The sequence below is a fragment of the Mixophyes fleayi genome, chromosome 2 (assembly GCF_038048845.1).
Source record: "Mixophyes fleayi isolate aMixFle1 chromosome 2, aMixFle1.hap1, whole genome shotgun sequence".
Classification (NCBI taxonomy): domain Eukaryota; kingdom Metazoa; phylum Chordata; class Amphibia; order Anura; family Limnodynastidae; genus Mixophyes; species Mixophyes fleayi.
This window is the reverse complement of record NC_134403.1, coordinates 42,706,144-42,724,686: the sequence shown is the minus strand read 5'-3', so window position 1 is coordinate 42,724,686 and position 18,543 is coordinate 42,706,144. Positions and strand designations below refer to the sequence as shown.

Here is an 18,543-nt window from a genome sequence, read left to right as displayed (position 1 = left end):
AGACATTTTCTTAGGGGGGCGCCATCACTTTGATTCATGGGTCCCGCCCATCCTTTGCTCCTAGCAGGGGCTGACTGCTTGCGGCCACACACTTCAGGACCGCCATTAAGCAAGGTATCAGAGATCAATAATCACTGAACACAGTCCCAATTTGGAGTTGCTCTAGGGGACAGTTACCAAGCCACCTCCCCTAAACTACTATGCAGGTCGTGACAAAGAGAAATTGACATGCTACAAAAGCAACAAAACAATTCCAGCAATACAAACAGTTCTAAAACCAACATCACTATGCCCATAACATACCCCCATGACAAACTGGTGGGAAGGGCGGCCCTGCCTCCTTATGGATGTCTGGAAAGTGTAAGGGGACCATACCCTAGATATTAATGTTGTTAAACCGGCCATACACAGCCTGATTATTTCAATACTAGGATATGATGTCTGTACTTTGATTTCTTTTATTTGATTTAACTTGTTTAATTCATTATCCGGCTGTTCTCACTAAACTTTGTTTTCTTGCAGCTGAGCAGCTTTTACGCAGCACTAATTTTTAAATCTAAAATAAATTAATCCTACGGACATCAATCGCCACTAGTAACCAGTAATAACCTCCTTATCTTTATTTGGGACGCCTCCTATCAGCCAGTTCCAGTATTTAAAACAAAACTGTGTTAGATTGTTAAACCTTCTAAAAAGGAAAAGTGGAGCCCATAGCAACCAATCAGATTCTAGCTCTCATATATATAGTACATTCTATAGCTACTATCTGATTGGTTGCTCTGGGCAACACCTCCACTTTTCCTTTTTGAAAAGGTTTGATTCATCTACCTCTGGAACTTATTTCTGCATGACATCATCCTTTCCCAGATAAGCTGATTCTATATATTTTTTTGTACACTCTTTATTAACCAAATTACAACGTACAGGAGATTCCCACTCTCTGGAATCCGACCTCTCTTCTTGTAAAGCGGACAAGGCTGGGCCTTGATAACGCAATTATCGCCATCAAGCATCGTTGTCACGGCCCCGCCCACCTGCTGTGTGATGACGAGATGGCTTCATTGTGCAGTGGGGGCAGGGCCATTATGATGCAAATTGTGTTGTCACGACCCCCCCCCCCCCACTTTGGATCTCCCAGAGAGGTCCAGATCCAGAAAGTAGCCAAATATTCCTTGCTCTTACTAACATAATCTCAGGAGTGGTCACGTCACTACCTCCCACAAGATCAGCACTCTGTGCTGCACAAAACTTAATTCAGATGATCTGATAGGCTAAATACCTGTGGCCATACCGGGCTAGAGTGAATATAAATAGGTGCTCTGACACTAGCCGAACACATCTTAAAAATAAACATTACATTCACATTTTTTTAAACAGTTTATAATAAAACCTTTTTAATGGAATTTTCAATGGCTACAATAAAAATTTGCCCTTGAGTTCAATATTAAAGAAAATAAAATATATACAATATAACAATATACAGTACACCACTTCAATCTTAAAATATATCTCTTTTATAAATAGCCTCGCTAAGAATCTGTAACTTTTTGCCTCATGATGGTCACTGGTGCTGAATTCATTGATAAACTTCAGTGCCTGATTAAACACAATAGGGCCCTAGTTTGGGGTCCACTTTTCCCCCTAAATTTGTCAAAAAAAGAATGCATACAAATGGGTTAGAGTAATCCAAGACCCTCAGTACCCTCTGGATACTAACCCCTAGGCAGAAGACTGGGTTGCATAATTATTGACCCGGTTCTGATAGGCTGCATTGTGATGACTACCTGGTGAGGCCACAAAATGGCTGCCTTATATAACAGTTCTATTCAAGTTATCTGTATATCTCAAATAAGCTTTACGTTTTTAAAAAAGTTTAGTCAGTACTGACTTGTAATCAATAATAAGATAGATAGAAAACTGAAACGCGGAAGAAACTTTGAATTTTTGTGCCAAAATGAATAGATTCAGCTCCTTTTCAATTATTTTTACCGAAATTTGTTAAAATAATTTGAGGTAATACTACTTCATTAGATGAAGAAAACAGAGCCATTTTACAAAATCTGCTATAAGTTCCTTACTCAATGCAGAATTTACCTGAGTAGAAAGTTGGCAGCCTCCATCTGATTAACGTGACGGAACAAGGTGGGTTATTTGTTCAACTATTTTCTGCTGAACATAATGTACATCACGGTTACAGACATAAGGTTGACAAACGGATTATATTCCTGTGAATCGTATTTCACTGTAAATAATACATTGTACAGACACATATCATTCCTATAAAATGACAAACTCATTGTACCAAGACACCGAATGTACATATTCCGGTAAATGTCAGAAACACCAATTGATTGTCCAGATAATTCTAAATAAGGACACAATCCTTGAATAAACTTAATGAGCATTTGTTCTTACATAAGCTGCAGACTACTAATTCACTGGGAACCACAATCCTGTTCACAATGTGCGGTTCTTGGTGAATCGATCAGCTTCATCCTAAGTATTATGAATATTTGTTTAGTCCACAAAATAGGACAGGTGAGGTTCAGGAATTATTCGACTGCACATAAAAATTTAGTGTTGCCTATCTTGGTACAGTTAGTTACATTCTCATCCTTAAAACATGTGTTCATTTCACCAATCCTAAAAAAACCATCTCTCAACCCAACGTCTCTCCAACTAACTCTTTATTTCTCTCCTCCACTTTGCAACTACTTGAGCGACTTGTGTACAACCGCCTATCTCACTTTCTCTCCTCTTACTCCCTTCTTTACAATCGGGCTGTAGTCCCCAACATTCCATTGAGCCTCTGTCACAAAAGTGATCAATGATCTACTTAAAGCAAAGTCTAAGGGTTACTTCTCCATGCTCATTCTCCTGGTCCTCAACTGCTTTTGGCGTTATCACCCTCCTCTCCTGAATGGCGTTAACCAATTCCATTGGCCTTCATGACAGGTTCACTTCCAACTAACCCAACAGCTTATTTAGTGTATCTACCTCTGGCATCTCATCCCCTTTACCAACTTATTTACTTATTTGGCCACCAGAACCATCCCTTTACTGACGACACCCAAACCTATCTTTTCTCCCCTGAACTCTCCCCTTCTGTAGTATCTTGTGTAACCAACTGTCTCTCTTTTATCTCCACAAGGATGTTCCAACACTTACAATAGCTCAACATATCCAAAACTGAGCTTAATGTTTTCCTCTTTGCAGAGGTAATACCTCAATATACTTAATAATACCCTAATATGCTTTGGTGTCACACTTGATTTTGCTTTATGCTTTACTCCTCACATCCAGTTTCTCTCCTAATCCTGTCACCCCCCACCTTTAAAATATTGCTAGAGTATGTTCTTTTTTTACCCACGATGTAAATAAAACTCTTATCCATTCTCTAATAATTCCTGCCGCATCTAATGCAACCTCCTATCAAAATAATGAAACTTTTTCAATAAAAAAACCTCCTTCTATCTGCCATTTCCCTTACCCATCTATCTCCACTCCAATCCATCCTACATGCTGCAGCAAGATTATTCTTCCTGTCTCGACATCCGCCACATCACCCTACAAGACAGTACACTGGCTTCCCATGTCCTCCAGAATCCAATTCAAATGACTAACCTTTACCAACAAAGCCCTCAACACGATCCACCTTCTTATATCTACTTCTAACCTGTATCTCACTGCGTCTCTGATAACCACCTCTCACTCGCTACATGGCTTCTATTTTGCTGCTCCGCACTTACAGAGTTCCTACTCATGCCCAATCAGACTCTCTGGAGCATTCAAATCTTCACTTTCTGAAAACCCATCTCTTTATTAGAGCTTACCCTACGCCACACCTATACTACTCACACTGGTACACCCTGACAACTGTCCCAATCTCCACTCTGAGCCACACACGCTCCTCTTCTCTCAGCTGCACCACTGTACCATTAGATTGTAAGCCCTCTCATAAGCAGGACCCTCCCTACCCTTTGTTTCCATGTCTGCAAGCCTTGATTCCCCAATTGTCCTGTGGTGCTACACAAATCAGCAATAATAATAATGCAGGAGCTGTATTATTTTTATTGATAATCATAGGGTAACTGACAGATTTGAAGAATCTGTTATCTGCAATCATTTAATGATGGTCATGTGATTGGCGCATTCTAAACAATTAAATTGCCATGCTTGGCACATATTTCAGAATTATAAGGACCTTTGTCAGGCATGACCTGATAGCATTACCACTGGCAATATAGATGTAAAAATGCGCCAATCGCATGACCATCAAATTAAATCACCCAATCGTAGATAACAGATCCTTCAAATATGTAGGTTTTCCCATGATTAACAATGATAAAAATACCTCTATGCAACCACTAATTATATTAACCAAAATATTTACATACCAGAATATGCATGATTAAAGAAGTATATGTTTAGAGAAATAGATGTCTGTTGTTGAACAACATTTAGTGAAAGCTGTGAAGTTGCTTAACTTTCCATGCAAACTTATAGTCTTTTATTCTAATGAACAAAAAATAAAATTTTATCATAATACAAACTATAAATAATCAAATATCAGTTATAATCCCTAGTTAGTCCTCTTTCAGTCAAAGACTCCCGAAATGTCAATCTTTTTCTATCTCTGTCACATTTGGAGATTGGTATATGTTGAATTGTCAAAAATTAAGATATTATTTTTCCAAAATGTAAGCATTAAATTCCTTCATACCACAAAAATCTGATCAGGGAGATGCTATGTCTAATGGTTTGTGTAATTTCTCCTATGTAAAATAAGCTGCATGTGTCTTTTATTGAATAGACTAGTTAAGACTAGTATAATGTCCCTGAATAGGAAATGTCCAACAATTATGTGGATGCAAAAAACATTTGAGCATCGATTACAAAGTAAACAAGAGAAAAATGAACATTGTCTAGTGGGAGCTTCAGTTGCAGTGTCAGCTCTTATCTAATGGTCACTTAAGTTTCTGGGTCGTTTGCAAAAGGGGTCATGGCAAATTCCTGTATAGTGCGATAAATGCAAGTTAAAAGAGGCTAATTTCTTAAAATACACTTATATATCTTTTGAGCCAAAGAATGGCAGGTCTGTATTAACGAACTGCATACATGGACTGTATAGACAGGCTGCATACATGGACTGTATAGACAGGCTGCATACATGGACTGTGTAGACAGGCTGCATACATGGACTGTATAGACAGTCTGCATACATGGACTGTATAGACAGGCTGCATACATGGACTGTATAGACAGGCTCCATGACTTTGATTTTTAAGTGGAAAATCTCAAAACCACATTGTTCTTTAACAAAGTTTCATTAATTGCCATTGATGCAGGGAATTAATATCAAACACATTAATCATTGATAGGGGTTCCTGATCTCCACATTCGGCACTCAACGTTTACAAGTGTGAAAGAGGTAGCTTATCATCCTCATCTTGTATGATGGGAAAAGCATATTGTTTAGTTTTCCTAATCGCCTTACAAGCAAACTAACGTTTTCTACTGAGGGTTATCACATAACTATTAAAGTCAACAAATAGATTGAATAAATTCAGTTTCATTGCAGAGGTAAATTTAAGCCCCTTTTGCAAGAGTTTCAATTCAGACTGAGATAACACTTTTGAGGATAAATATAAATATTCCCTTGCAAGTTAGTACCGGCACATGTTTTTCAACTGATTTGAGGATCCCTCCCCTGGATCCTCTTTGTGGGTACAACTGAAGGTGGTGGCCCCTTCCTAAAAAAGAGGAATTGGAGGAGACAGACGGAGCCATATCTTTAATCGAAGGGACAGAATCTTCACAAGAGTCAACCACTATAGACCTAGACTCCTTTCTGTTACAATCATTCAGCTCATAGTTATCAAACGAGGATCTTCTCTTACTCTCCAATCTGGTCTCATATTCGGGAGCCTTACTTCTACTTCCCATTTCTCTACCTCTTGGGGCAAGTTCTCTATCCAACAGTTTCCTCCCTGAGTCATTGCGGGAACCTAGTCTATGTGGAGAAATAGAAACAAAACTATTTCTCTTAGTAAAATGTCTTACTCTCTGTCCAGATTCATAGCGGGTGACTCTATAATTGGACCTATTACTCCCTTTAGATGGATTCCAAGGATACTTATTATATGACCTTACTTTGTCCTTATTATAATCTTCTTTATCTCTCTTCATTTTGTTATCTTCACGTATTACGATGAATATCCACTACAGTCATGGCCAAAAGTTTTGAGAATGACACAAGTATTGGTTTTCACAAAGTTTGCTGCTTCAGTGTTTTTAGACCTTTTTGCCAGATGTTAGTATGGTATACAGAAATAAAATTACAAGCATTTCATAAGAGTCAAAGGCTTTTATAGACAATTACATTAAGTTTATGCACAAAGTCAATATTTGCAGTGTTGACCCTTCTTTTTGAAGACCTCTGCAATTTGCCCTGGTATTCTGTCAATCAACTTCTGGGCCACATACTGACAAATGGCCGTCCATTCTTGCCTAACCAATGCTTTTGAGTTTGTCGGAATTTATGGGTTTTTGTTTGTTCATCGTTGAGGATTGACCATAAGTTATCAATGGGAATTTCCTGGCCATGAACCCAAAATTTCAATGTTTTGATCCCCGAGCCACTTTGTTAACACTTTTGCCTTATGGAAAGGTGCTCTATCATGCTGGAAAAGGCATTGTTTGTCACCAAAATGTACTTGGATGGTTGGGAGACGTTGCTCTTGGAGGACGTTTTGGTACCATTCTTTATTCATGGCTGTGTTCTATGAATGGTCTCAGGATGCTTTACTGTTGGTATGACACAGGACTGTTGGTAGTGCTCACCTTTCCATCTCTGGACAAGTGTGTTTCCAGAAGCCCCAAACAATCTGAAAGATGATTCATCAGAGACAATGATTTTACCCCAGTTCTCAGCAGTCCAATCCCTGTACCTTTTGCAGAATATCAGTCTGTACCTGATGTTTTTCCTGGAGAGAAGTGGCTTCTTTGCTGGCCTTCTTGACACCAGGCCATCCTCCAAAAGTGTTCGCCTCACTGTGCGTGCAGATGTACTCACACCTGCCTGCTGCCATTCCTGAGCAAGTGCTGCACTGGTGGTGCCCCAATCCTGCAGCTGAATCAACTTTAGGAGACGGTCCTGGCACTTGCTGGACGTTCTTGAGCGCTCTGAAGCTTTCTTCACAAGTATTGAACATCTCTCCTTGAAGTTCTTGATGATCCAATAAATTCTTGATTTAAGTGCAATCTTACTAGCAGCAATATCTTTGCTGTGAAGCCCTTTTTCTGTAAAGCGATGATGACTTCAAGTGTTTTCTTGCAGGTAACAATGGTTGACGGAGAAGAACAATGATTTCAAGCACCACTCTCGTTTTAAAGCTTCCAGTTTGTTATTCTAACTCAATCAGCATGACAGAGTGATCTCCAGCCTTGTCCTCATCAATACTCTCACCTGTGTTAACGAGAGAATTACTGACCTAATGCCAGCTGGTCCTTTTGTGGCGGGGCTGAAATGCAGTAAAAAAGTTGTTTTTGGAATAAAGTACATTGTTATGGCAAAGAGGTACTTTGAAATGAATTGCAATTCATCTGATCACACTTCATGACATTCTGGAGTATATGCAAATTGCCATAATAAAAACTGATGCAGCAGACTTTGTGAAAAATAATATTTGTGTCATTCTCAAAACTTTTGCCCATGACTGTACTACAAAACCTTTCAGTCATATCATGTAAGTGTATTGGTAATTCCAGCTTCTCTGTGGCAATTAGATTCATTTGTATTAAAAGGTCAGTGGTGGTTGAGGACTTTGCAGGTGTGGGTTAGTAGTTTTTGAATTGGATTCTGGAGGACATGGGGAGCCGTGTCATCTAGATGTTTTTATATAAATTGAGTATGAGTTGGAGGAGAGCAATATGATCCTTACAGAATATGTAGGAACCAACCTACCATCCGCAGTTGATAAAGTTTTGTGTACAAATAAAAAATGTATATCAGTTGCGATGTATTGTAATAAAAACAATCATGTAGACTGCCCCTCCCCCTCTGAGCAAGATTGTGGGTGTGGAAAGTGACTGTTTGGACCAATAGCTTCTTTTTAGTTCACACGGTCACATCCCTCCTAGGCAGGGCACACAGCAAAAAGCTGTACACACAGTCCTTGTTAATGCAAATATCTAAGCCAATCATGTTGCAGCAACTCAATGCATAAATTCCTGCTGACATGGTCAAGAGGTTCAGTTGTTGTTCAGACCATAATGAGGGAGAAATGTGATCTAAGTGACTTTGTTTGACTGTGGAATGATAGATGGTGCTAGACAGGGGAGTTTCAGTATCTCAGGAACTGCTGATCTACTAAGATTTTCCACGCAGAACAACTATCTAGAGTTTACAGAGAATAATGTGCAAAACAAAAAACATCCAGTGGCAGCTCTGTGGGAGAAAATGCCTTGTTAATGAGAGAGGACAGAGAAGAATGGCCAGACTAGTTTAAACTGACAGGAAGGTGACAGTAACTCAAATAATCATGTTTCCAACAGCAATATGCAGAAGAGCAGCTCTGAAGGCACAGCTCATCGAACCTGCAAGTGGATGGGCTACAGGATCAGAAGACCAAACCAGGTTCCACTCCTGTGAGGTAAAAACAGGAAACTGAGGACACAGACTCACGGAAAAACATTGCATGGTCTGACAAATTTCAATTTCTGCTACAAGATGGTAGGGTCAGAGCTGGGCCTAAAGAACATAAATATATGTGTACATCCTGTCAACGGTGCAGGCTTTTGGCGGTGGTGAAGTGGTGTGGGTGTTGTTTTCTCTGCACACCCTAGGACTCTTAATACCAATTGAGCATTGTTTAAATGCCACAGCCTACCACAGTATTGTTGCTGACCATGTGGATCCCTTTGTGGCCATGGTCTACCCATCTTCTAATGGCTGCTTCCAGCAGCTGTCACTAAGCATCTGTCATCTCAAGCTGGCTCCATGAACATGACAATGAGTTTAGTGTACTCCAATGACCTCCACAGTCACCAGATCTCAACCCCTTAGAGCAAATGTGGTGGAACGGAAGATTTGCAGCATGAATGTGCAGCCAACAAATCTCCAGTAACTGTGTGATGCTATCATATCGCCATGGAAAGTTTCCAGCACCTTGTGCAGATAGCCTTATCTCAAGAAGCTTCTATGGCTATTGTTACACCCCTGCTGGTATTATCATTGACAGACACTACCATACATTACTCATGAGTCCCCTGATGGTATGAGGAGCTGCACTGGTCTATAGGAATACAGCGTCCCTGCCACCAGCATCTCTCTCCCACACAGGTCCGCACTACTCACACACCATCCAGGCTCTACAAGGAGGTCTACATTGGGTCAGGGACTCACTGCGAGGAAGATGCACAGTTGCTCAATAACGAAATTTAATTTTTGGTCCAGATACAGCGTGTTGCAAGCAGAAGTATTAACTAAAGGTTATATCCCTATGCACCCAAGCACTCCAAAAACACCAGTTTCACCTGTCCTCAGGATTATTTAAAAGTTTTGTTATATTGCTATAAATTATTTTTTTGATCTGTACAGAGAATTATGAGATGAACAGACCTATAATAGTTGGTTATCCATACACATCAATCATGCACTTATTTAGTTAGTCTTTTGTTATAATTACAATATTTTAACAATTATTGGTTGTTAATAAATTGAGTGATTTATTTTGGGGAACCTATTCATACTACTTTGAATTACATTGTTTGTTGCAAGGTTCGATAATAACCAACTCATAAGTAACAGTTATTTCTCAGGTTGTGACTTTGACCTAACACACAGAATATAACCTGCATAGAAATCCTTAATAATGTGTACCTGTCGCTCTATGCAGTGAGGCAGCCAACTTTTGTCGGATTACACCTTTGCCAACAATTAGACATTGGTAATGCTTTGGGAGTTTGCTCACCCCTTGTAAAGATAAACATAGGTGAGGTTCAGACCATTTTTAAAAGCATTACACTGTGTATACTTATTTCATTTTTATTAACATTACATATTTGTTAATTTAGGGACTGGCAGGGGTACTTTGTTGCCAAACAAAACACAGACACTCAGGCTCGGAATGCATTATTCAGGAACCCGGTACCCAGAAAGTTACAAAAATCAGAATGAAAGAAAAAAAACACAGCGAATTGCAACATCATCTTCACCAAGTTTTCTCCCTGCAGTTTGCATGACAAGCTTATGCTAGGCAATTTAATAAAGGTAATATTAAATGTAACTTAGAATATCTTAGGCAGGGCACTCCAAATGGCAGAAAAACTCTTTACATAGAAAACTGTAACCGCACAAGAGACTGAAGTCGCTCTAAACGGCCTTAGTCATGGTTTAAAACTGAATTTCAAAAGCAAAATGGGTTCTTGTCCATTAGCCACTTCAAAAAACATATGGGCTCCCCCCATATCCTCCTGTGGGGAGTTTACATAATTAACTGAATTCCTCCTTCTCACCCCCTCCTGAGAGAACTTGTCCACCATACTTGTTGGCCCTTATCTCTACGATAAACCAGCAGGACTATAGTTTGTTAATACCGTCAGACTGGCAGTGGTTATTTCTGACTATCCACATAAAGTTGTTTAATAAAATCTTTCAAAGAACACTTAGAAGATATGGAAAATAGAACACGTCACAATAATACCCGTATTCACAATATCCCAGAATCCTTAGACGCTGAGCTACTACCTAAATACCTGGAAGAATTGTCTTTCAGTTGTGTCTGTGGAGGATTTTCACCTGGATGGAACTCACAGAGCTTAATGGTCTGCAATTCCTACCCGCTTACATCTGATGGAACAGAACTTAAAACAGAAACATCAGAACCTTTCCCACACAACGAAAAAGCTATGTGCTCAAAAAATCCGTTACCGATGAGGTTTCCCTTCTGGTCATTCATGAGGGCCAAGCTCACAAGATCAAGACCCCGGATCAAAGTCTCTAACTCCTCAGGCTGCTTGGGCTTGCTCATTCTCCACCATGACACCAGAGGCCCCTAGACCATCTGCCCCGAAAGCCTACTGGACCCGTGCTTAACAGATAATTTTCATCACCCATATGTATATTTTGCTTTTATCTTGCTCTTTACTCTTCCTCACAGGTGGACCACTGCTTCGCGGACCGGCCTCTCTATCTGACCATCAGAGACTCTTTGCAGCCCGACTTTGCATTTCTGTACCTGTGCCAGGGGTCTTCCACTGATTGTAAGTATCAAGGCTGTCTCTTTATTGTATGCTTGCTACTTATTGTGTTTTCTATACACTGCCTTATTGTGTTACCCCACGTCTTTAGATGTCTTGTACTTTCCCCTTGTGAAGGAGATTTTTCTTGGTTATCAGGGTTTGCTCCTCTGCAAGCCGAGATATCGGTGACCATAACCTGTTGTTCTATAGTGCGCTGGTCTTCACCATTTCGCCACCTATTTTACTTGCATTGCCTGTCTTTCCTTTGCTTAGTTGATGTTTTGATATGTTCTCCTATTGTATTTCACATTACACCCTCACGTTTCACACACTTTTCATTGTAATTCCCCCCGATTTCCCCAAGTACACAGGATGTACTGTTTTGTTTCCTTGGAAGACATTGTCTGCAAGCCAGGTTATCTTCACCCCCCCCCCACTCCACCCTTACTAATTCCCCCCATCCCAAGTCCCTCCCTTCCATGCCCGGGATGGTCTCTACTTCTTTTTGTACTGCAGTGCTATGTGCTCCCCTGGAAAACACCATGACTTTGAAACTCCTCTCCTTAAATGTTAACTGCCTCCACAGTCCTTGGAAACGCATGATCCTCCTCCAATGTCTCAAACACCAAAACGCACACATGGTGATGCTTCAAGAAACCCATTTTTGATATGTTCTTCCTGATCTAAAAACTAAACATACAGCGATTCTTATACAGCACTTGGTCCCACTAATGGTAGATGCATCTTATATAGACCCCCATGGTTGATTAATAATACTGACTGGCTCTCTAGCGCAACATCGCCATATGGGGATGCTTTATGCTCCTAATACCGTACAGTGTGCGTTCTTTACACAGATCTTCGTAATGGGTCATGTGTTGGTGGGTGGGGATTTCAATGCCATCCTGGACTTTAAATTAGACCACTCACAACCTACCCTGTACACCAGCCAGGTTGCCCTCGAAAGTCTTAATTTGCAGATCTTGGTCTCACTGAACAACTTCTTTGACTCTACACTTGTCTTGTATGCCAATGACAGAACCTACACACATTATTCAAGTCCACACAGGACCTATTCTAGACTTGATATGTTCCTAACAGACCCTTCTGCAACTCAATCAATTGTCTCAGCTGAGATCTCCAGTGTCTTGGTTGGACCATTCAGCCACTTCTCTACTGTTGGATGTTCATTATTGTAAGTGGAGACTGAATGACAATCTGTTTTTTAAATAAACTATTCATAGAATATGTCAGGCCCTTACATACTTCCAAGCTGATAGTGATCACGTTGACATCGCCCCTACTATTCGTTGGGAAGCTTATAAGGCTACCGTTAGGGGACAGCTTATTGGTTTAGCCTTACATGAAATGAAACTCTTCACTAAAATCGGTCAAGAACCTAGAAGCCATTAATCCAGACCCTCACTACTATTCATCAAAAATATCCAAAACACAAAACGTACATTAGGCTTCTTGCTCTCCAGGGTCAGCTTGATAAATCGCTTGCTTCCAAAGCGGCCAAGACTCTCCAGTGGTTGGAGCAATGCCTTTACAAGAAAGGGGACAAAGGGAATACACTACTTGCCTGTAAACTGCAGAACACGATCATTTCAATTAAAGATTTGTCCCAAAATATATATAGCCCACAAACAAAATCATAGGTCTCAGACCTACTATACTTCACTGTATAACCTTCAATCCCCTTTGCAGACTTTAAAATTTCACAAAAACAAAATATTAGATAACCTCCATAAGTGCGCTCTTCCCCACCTTACAGATGCACATTCTGCCACTTTAAACAGGGACATCACTGAGGAAGACATTTCCCAGACAATCAAGTCACTTAAGAATTCTGCTGCCTCTGGGACAGGCGGCTTTACTGCCTTATATTACAATAAAATGGCATAAATTCTTATGTCTATGCTCTTCTCCCTGTTTAATGCCATCTTATATGGCAAGACATTTGAAAAAGACATCACTAAAGTAGATATCATTGTCATTCCCAAGGATGGCCGTGACCTTAACCTCTGTGATAGCTACCAACCTATATCGGTTTTAAATGTTGATTTAAAATGGTTCGCTAAGCTCTTTGCAAACAGACTAACCCTTTTGATCCCCAGATTGGAGATCAAGTGGGCTTTATGCCGTGCTGCAAGCCACGGACAACATAAGGCAGGCGATAGACTTAATTTCTTCAGCTAACAAACATTCTACCCCCACTCTGGTGATGTCTCTAAGGCTTTTGATAGTGTTTCCTGTTCCTTTATGACAGGGTCTCTCAAAGAAATGGGCTTTCAAGGTTGATTAATATCCAGAGCTGCTTGCATTGTACCATAATCCTTCCGCTGTCGTCCTTGCCAACGGTGGCGCCTTGGTTCCTTTCCCTACTGAGAATGGCACCAGACAAGGCCGCCTGTTGTCCCCTCTCCTTTTTGCTCTCTTGGTGGAGGCACTGGGTCAAGGATCCGCAATAATCACAATATCACAGCCATAGGAGTTGGCCCTGGAGAATATGATGGTATCCTCTTAACTCTTATGAACCTCTTGCTTGCCTATCCCTCAAAACTCCAGACGTATGGAGAACTGTATAATTTTAAAATACACACTGATAAATTAGAAATTGTCCCACGTAACGTATCACCTCAGCTCTTGCAATCCCTCAAACAGCTACACGGCAGTCTGACTAACTCAAATATCTGGGTGTTTACCTGACCAGACATTATAATCTGCTCTATGACACCAACTTGCTAGATTCCCTTAAACAAAATCTCATGACTGGGATAAGCACTACATTTTCTGGTTGCGCAGGATAATGGCTGTTACTATGAACATTTTGCATAGGATTCTCTACTAATTCCAAACTCTCCCCATCAAAGTCCCATTTCCAGTTCTAAATAAACTGCAGAGCAAATAGCGCCCCAGAGTATGCACTTGCGCAATATACCGACACGCCTTGGATGGCGGAATGGACCTTCCAAACATTCAGAAATACTATGCTGCCACCCACCTGACCCAAACGGTCCTTTTTCACTCTCTTAGCCACACAAGTCTCTGGGTGGACATTGATGCCAATCTTTTAAATATGCTTTCACCGTACTCTCTTCTGTGGAACTCCATTAAAGATAGACACATGTACTTATCAGCTTATTCACAATTGATGACCCCTTTATGGAATAAGCCTTGGCACCCGACGGGGATCACAGCTCTTTTGCGGTTTTGTCCCAGCACAATCTACAATTTGTATCTGACATTGCCCCTCTTCCCTGAGTTTGCAGACATTCAGCCACAGTTCTATATCCCACACAACCGTTTTTTTTCAGTTCTTACAAATTAGACATTTGTACCGACTAATTCTGGAGCTCAAATCAATTTATCAGCTCACCCCCTTTAAAGACATTCTGTAAATGTAAATCACACCCCGGTGGTCTTATCTCTATCTTTTATCGACTCACAGCCAACTAGAGATATGGACTGAAATGGGAGGAGGACATGGGGAGACTTTCGAAGCTAGAGAAATGTTCCAAAATTAGTAAACAAATTTCGTAGAGTTCTATTTGTGTTCATACTAAAGAAAAGCTTATGAAGTGCTCTATGGATGGTACTTGGTATCCGTTCGCCAGCATATTTATCCTGATTCTTCAGAATCCTGTTGGGAGAAACTGCGGTCAAGATGGCTCTAGTCCTGCCCTAAGATTGTGAGTTTCTGGCGCTGTATTCATGATTTATTCTCATAAACCTGACGCTTCCTACCTGCACATCCTACTCCCTTTTACACCATTCCAATACAGACACCGACAAATATACTTCGGCTCTCATTAGACACATTCGTAATACCACCAAGTGCACAGTAGCTGCTCACTGGAAACAAACTGATCTCCCTGTGCTCCCAGTTATTAATAGAATTTTACTTGTTGATGACAGTTTATCACAAGTATACGTCGAAACCGACCTGTTAAATTTCAGGCTATCTGGAACCCCTGGCTATCCTATTATGAGGTGCTATTTAATCTTTTCCTCCACATGACTATATAAGTTTCTACTCTTATATTTTTCATGGTGGACCCCTTACCAAGAGTGTTCGTAAAATCGATCTGGACATCCATCCTCTCCTTCCTTTCCCTTACTAACACTCCTCCCTGTCCTCCCCTCGCCTTTCTCACACACTGCTCTACAGCTATCTGGTGGATGTTTTACATTTCTGGATACCTTGAAATTTGCCCACTTACACCGGTCCATTTGTTTCTTCATACAATACTGTTTAGGTAACTTTACTCCCCACTATGTTTTAGTAGTTTGAGTCTCAGTATTCTCTTCCTTCCCTCCCATTGTCCTTTTTTTTTTAACCCCCACCTTCCCCCATTCCCTTAGATTTCATCCTCCTTTTAATTTTTTATATATGTCTCTGCAAAAAACTTCAATAAAACTACTACTTATTGTCTGCTAGGACACAAATAGAAACATTGCAGAGATGATGGTGACGTAGCATTGTTAAATACCTGTATTTTCCTTCCAGCATTAACACGGATACTTGACTGAGAAAACTGAGAACACATGTGTACAATCAAATCTTTATTAGGACACACAACATATTTAATACCCCTCCAAAAGCACCCGATTACTGGAAACTTTTTTCAAATCACACACGAAACATTGTAAACTGGAATATTGATTGCGAATCACAATGTAAAGAATCCTGAAATTGTATATACTTTATTGTTTTTTTCCCTCTTCAAATAAAGAGTTAATCATGTATTGGTTAGACAGGTATTTTTGTTATATACCATTGAACCGAACAACGTTAACGCATACAGGTCACCTTCACAAAGTGGAGGGAGCAATTTTGTGAGCTGAACCAACTTGCAGTTCATAAGGAACTAGGTGACATCACTGAGTCATGAGGCTATTACCTAGCGACGTCATGAATATTGGTTCGCCCGTCAAAATGACTGCATTCACTGTATCGCAGGTACACGTTAATACATGCTGACAGATCCAGAAAAAATATCTGACTTCTGACTGACCATACATGTTCCAAAATTAAAGTCCACACAGTTTGGCTTTCAGTAATGGACTCATTGGTTAATTGGTACTCTTATCAACCATGTCACAAAACTTCAAATCATCACTTCTGCAAAATAGTTGATAGGTAACATCTGATTTGTTGACCAACCAAAGTGTAGTTTCTCTCACGAAGGAGTTTGAAGCTTCTATTAAGTTAAAACTGTAAAGAGCAAAGGCTTTATCTCTTTGGATCGTCTTGTTAGTCCGAAATAAATCAATAGTAACCATTAGTTGTTTTTTATATACTAGTACATAATCAAATCTAAAATCCAAGAATCCACATAATTGCAAAAAAACTATTTCCATAAAGAATTTGATGTTTCCCATAATGAAATAACCATTCGAGCTGAGAAATATATTGTCTTCTACTACCAATTACTTGCAGAGTGTGATTTTTTGCTGTAAAGCCTTTTGGCAAAAATTGTATAGGTTCATGCCAAAAGGCTGGGGATTAGCAAACGCTGAACTGAATGACACTTTAAATCATCTGGATGCAAACACATAATTAATTCCTTTTCATTTCTTTCTTCAGCTTGGCCAGGTGACTCAGACATGCGTCTCTCCATTCTCTCCGTGCCTTCAGCTGATCATTTTTATCAGGTTGGTCTTCCCATAATGCCTGCAAGAAGAAATATGGAGTGAATCATTTGTTGTTACATTGTTGCAAAAATCAGTTTCACACAGATATAATCTCAGCTATTGTCCATATATCACAGTATGCAGGTAATGATGCAACAGGCAGAGTTACATAATAAACACATGTTTATTATTTCACTAGAAGCCAGTGACATCCAAGTGCCTTAAGGATATCACAGGTTCCTAGCAAACTGATTGGCTCAATGTCAAAATATCTGACTACACTGCGAGGCGTCAGCAGGTGCACTAATGAAAACTGGGGCAAATCTGGTGCAAAACAACAACTGGGGCATTTATGAAACAGGGCATAGGGCGTCTCATCCTGTATTAAATAAGGCTATCAGGACAAGCCCAAGTTTAAAGATTGGTTCATGGAAATATCCTCCTATTTGCAATTTTAGCCAACTGCTTCAGAAATCACTATTAACTTAAAAAAATACTATCTGAATGCAAAGAATACATTACATATATATCAAGTTAAGTAAATATGCGTATTCAGCATAAATGTGTATTGTACACTGAGATGCATTGTTTCCCAAACCCAGTCCTCAGGGACACCTAACAGTGCATGTTTTCCATATCTCTTTGCTGGAGCACAGGTGCAGTCATTACTGGCTGACACATTGTAACAGATGCACAGGTGGTATAATTATTTCTCTTGTGACCTGGAAAACCTGCACTGTTAGGGGTCCCTGAGGACTGGATTTGGGAAACTTAGACAGAAGCGCTAGAAAAGAAGATTGCATTCAGATACCGACTAACTGGAAGAGGTTAGTGAAAAATTGCATATGGAAAGAATAATACAAAACAATTTCAAATTGAATTTATTTTATGCTTAAAAAAAGTAACAAAAAAAAATAAACTTAAATTCTCCTTCTCTATAGGATATATTATCCACTCGTGGGACTCTAGTTTGGAAAAATTGTGGTTGAATCTCGTGATAATACGCACTTCTGACTCAGAGGGGAGGTCAGGTGGCAAGTGGGGTGGGCTGTGGGTTGGCGTGGTGATAGCCCCTGTTTGCGACATTGTGCAGGCTCGGGGCTATGATGATGTGAATCGCGTCATTAAGCCAAGCCTCCACCCACTTTTATAGTGACGGGGAATGGAGGGTGGGATTCAGGTGGGAGGTCTGCTCTTCCAGGAGAGTAGGCAAGTATGATCTATCTCCAGTAAGACTATATCATGCCTTCCTAATGCCAGATACTTGTCCTTCTTGCGGACAACCTTTGACGGCATCAAATATGAAATTGTCCTCCTATGGCTGCAGTCTAGTGAGAAGCAGAGCCGTTTATAAAAAGCTTTAGACCTTTATAAAAAAGTCTATTTCTATGTCCAAACGTCACTTTCCTCGCCAACTACAGCAACTTGGAAGAAACTAATAATTATGAGAAAGTGATCTATAAGAATGGAAATTGCCTGGATACATTTAATAAAATTTGAGGAGAATGGTGTGACTTCCTGTTACACATTACTAATGATAGCCGCTCCCTCACTGCCCCAGCATCAGTGATAAGTTGGGGTGTGCTTCCTCTGCTCCTGGCTTCCTTATAGCAGGTATGGGGAAATGGCATGTTACTGTACTATCATCATTTGTTGTGG

The 18,543-nt window shown here is 40.1% G+C and overlaps 1 protein-coding gene across 1 annotated transcript in view; it reads right to left on the bottom strand.

Moving 5' to 3' along the window:
- Positions 1 to 15,800: 15,800 nt before the first annotated feature.
- CRYL1 (crystallin lambda 1) overlaps positions 15,801 to 18,543 on the bottom strand; it is a 109,386-nt gene continuing 106,643 nt past the window's right edge. Inside the window, exon 8 of the mRNA XM_075198864.1 lies at positions 15,801 to 16,924. Coding sequence (XP_075054965.1) covers positions 16,811 to 16,924 — 114 coding nt within the window. The 3' untranslated portion in view covers positions 15,801 to 16,810. The remainder of the gene's footprint in view (positions 16,925 to 18,543) is intronic.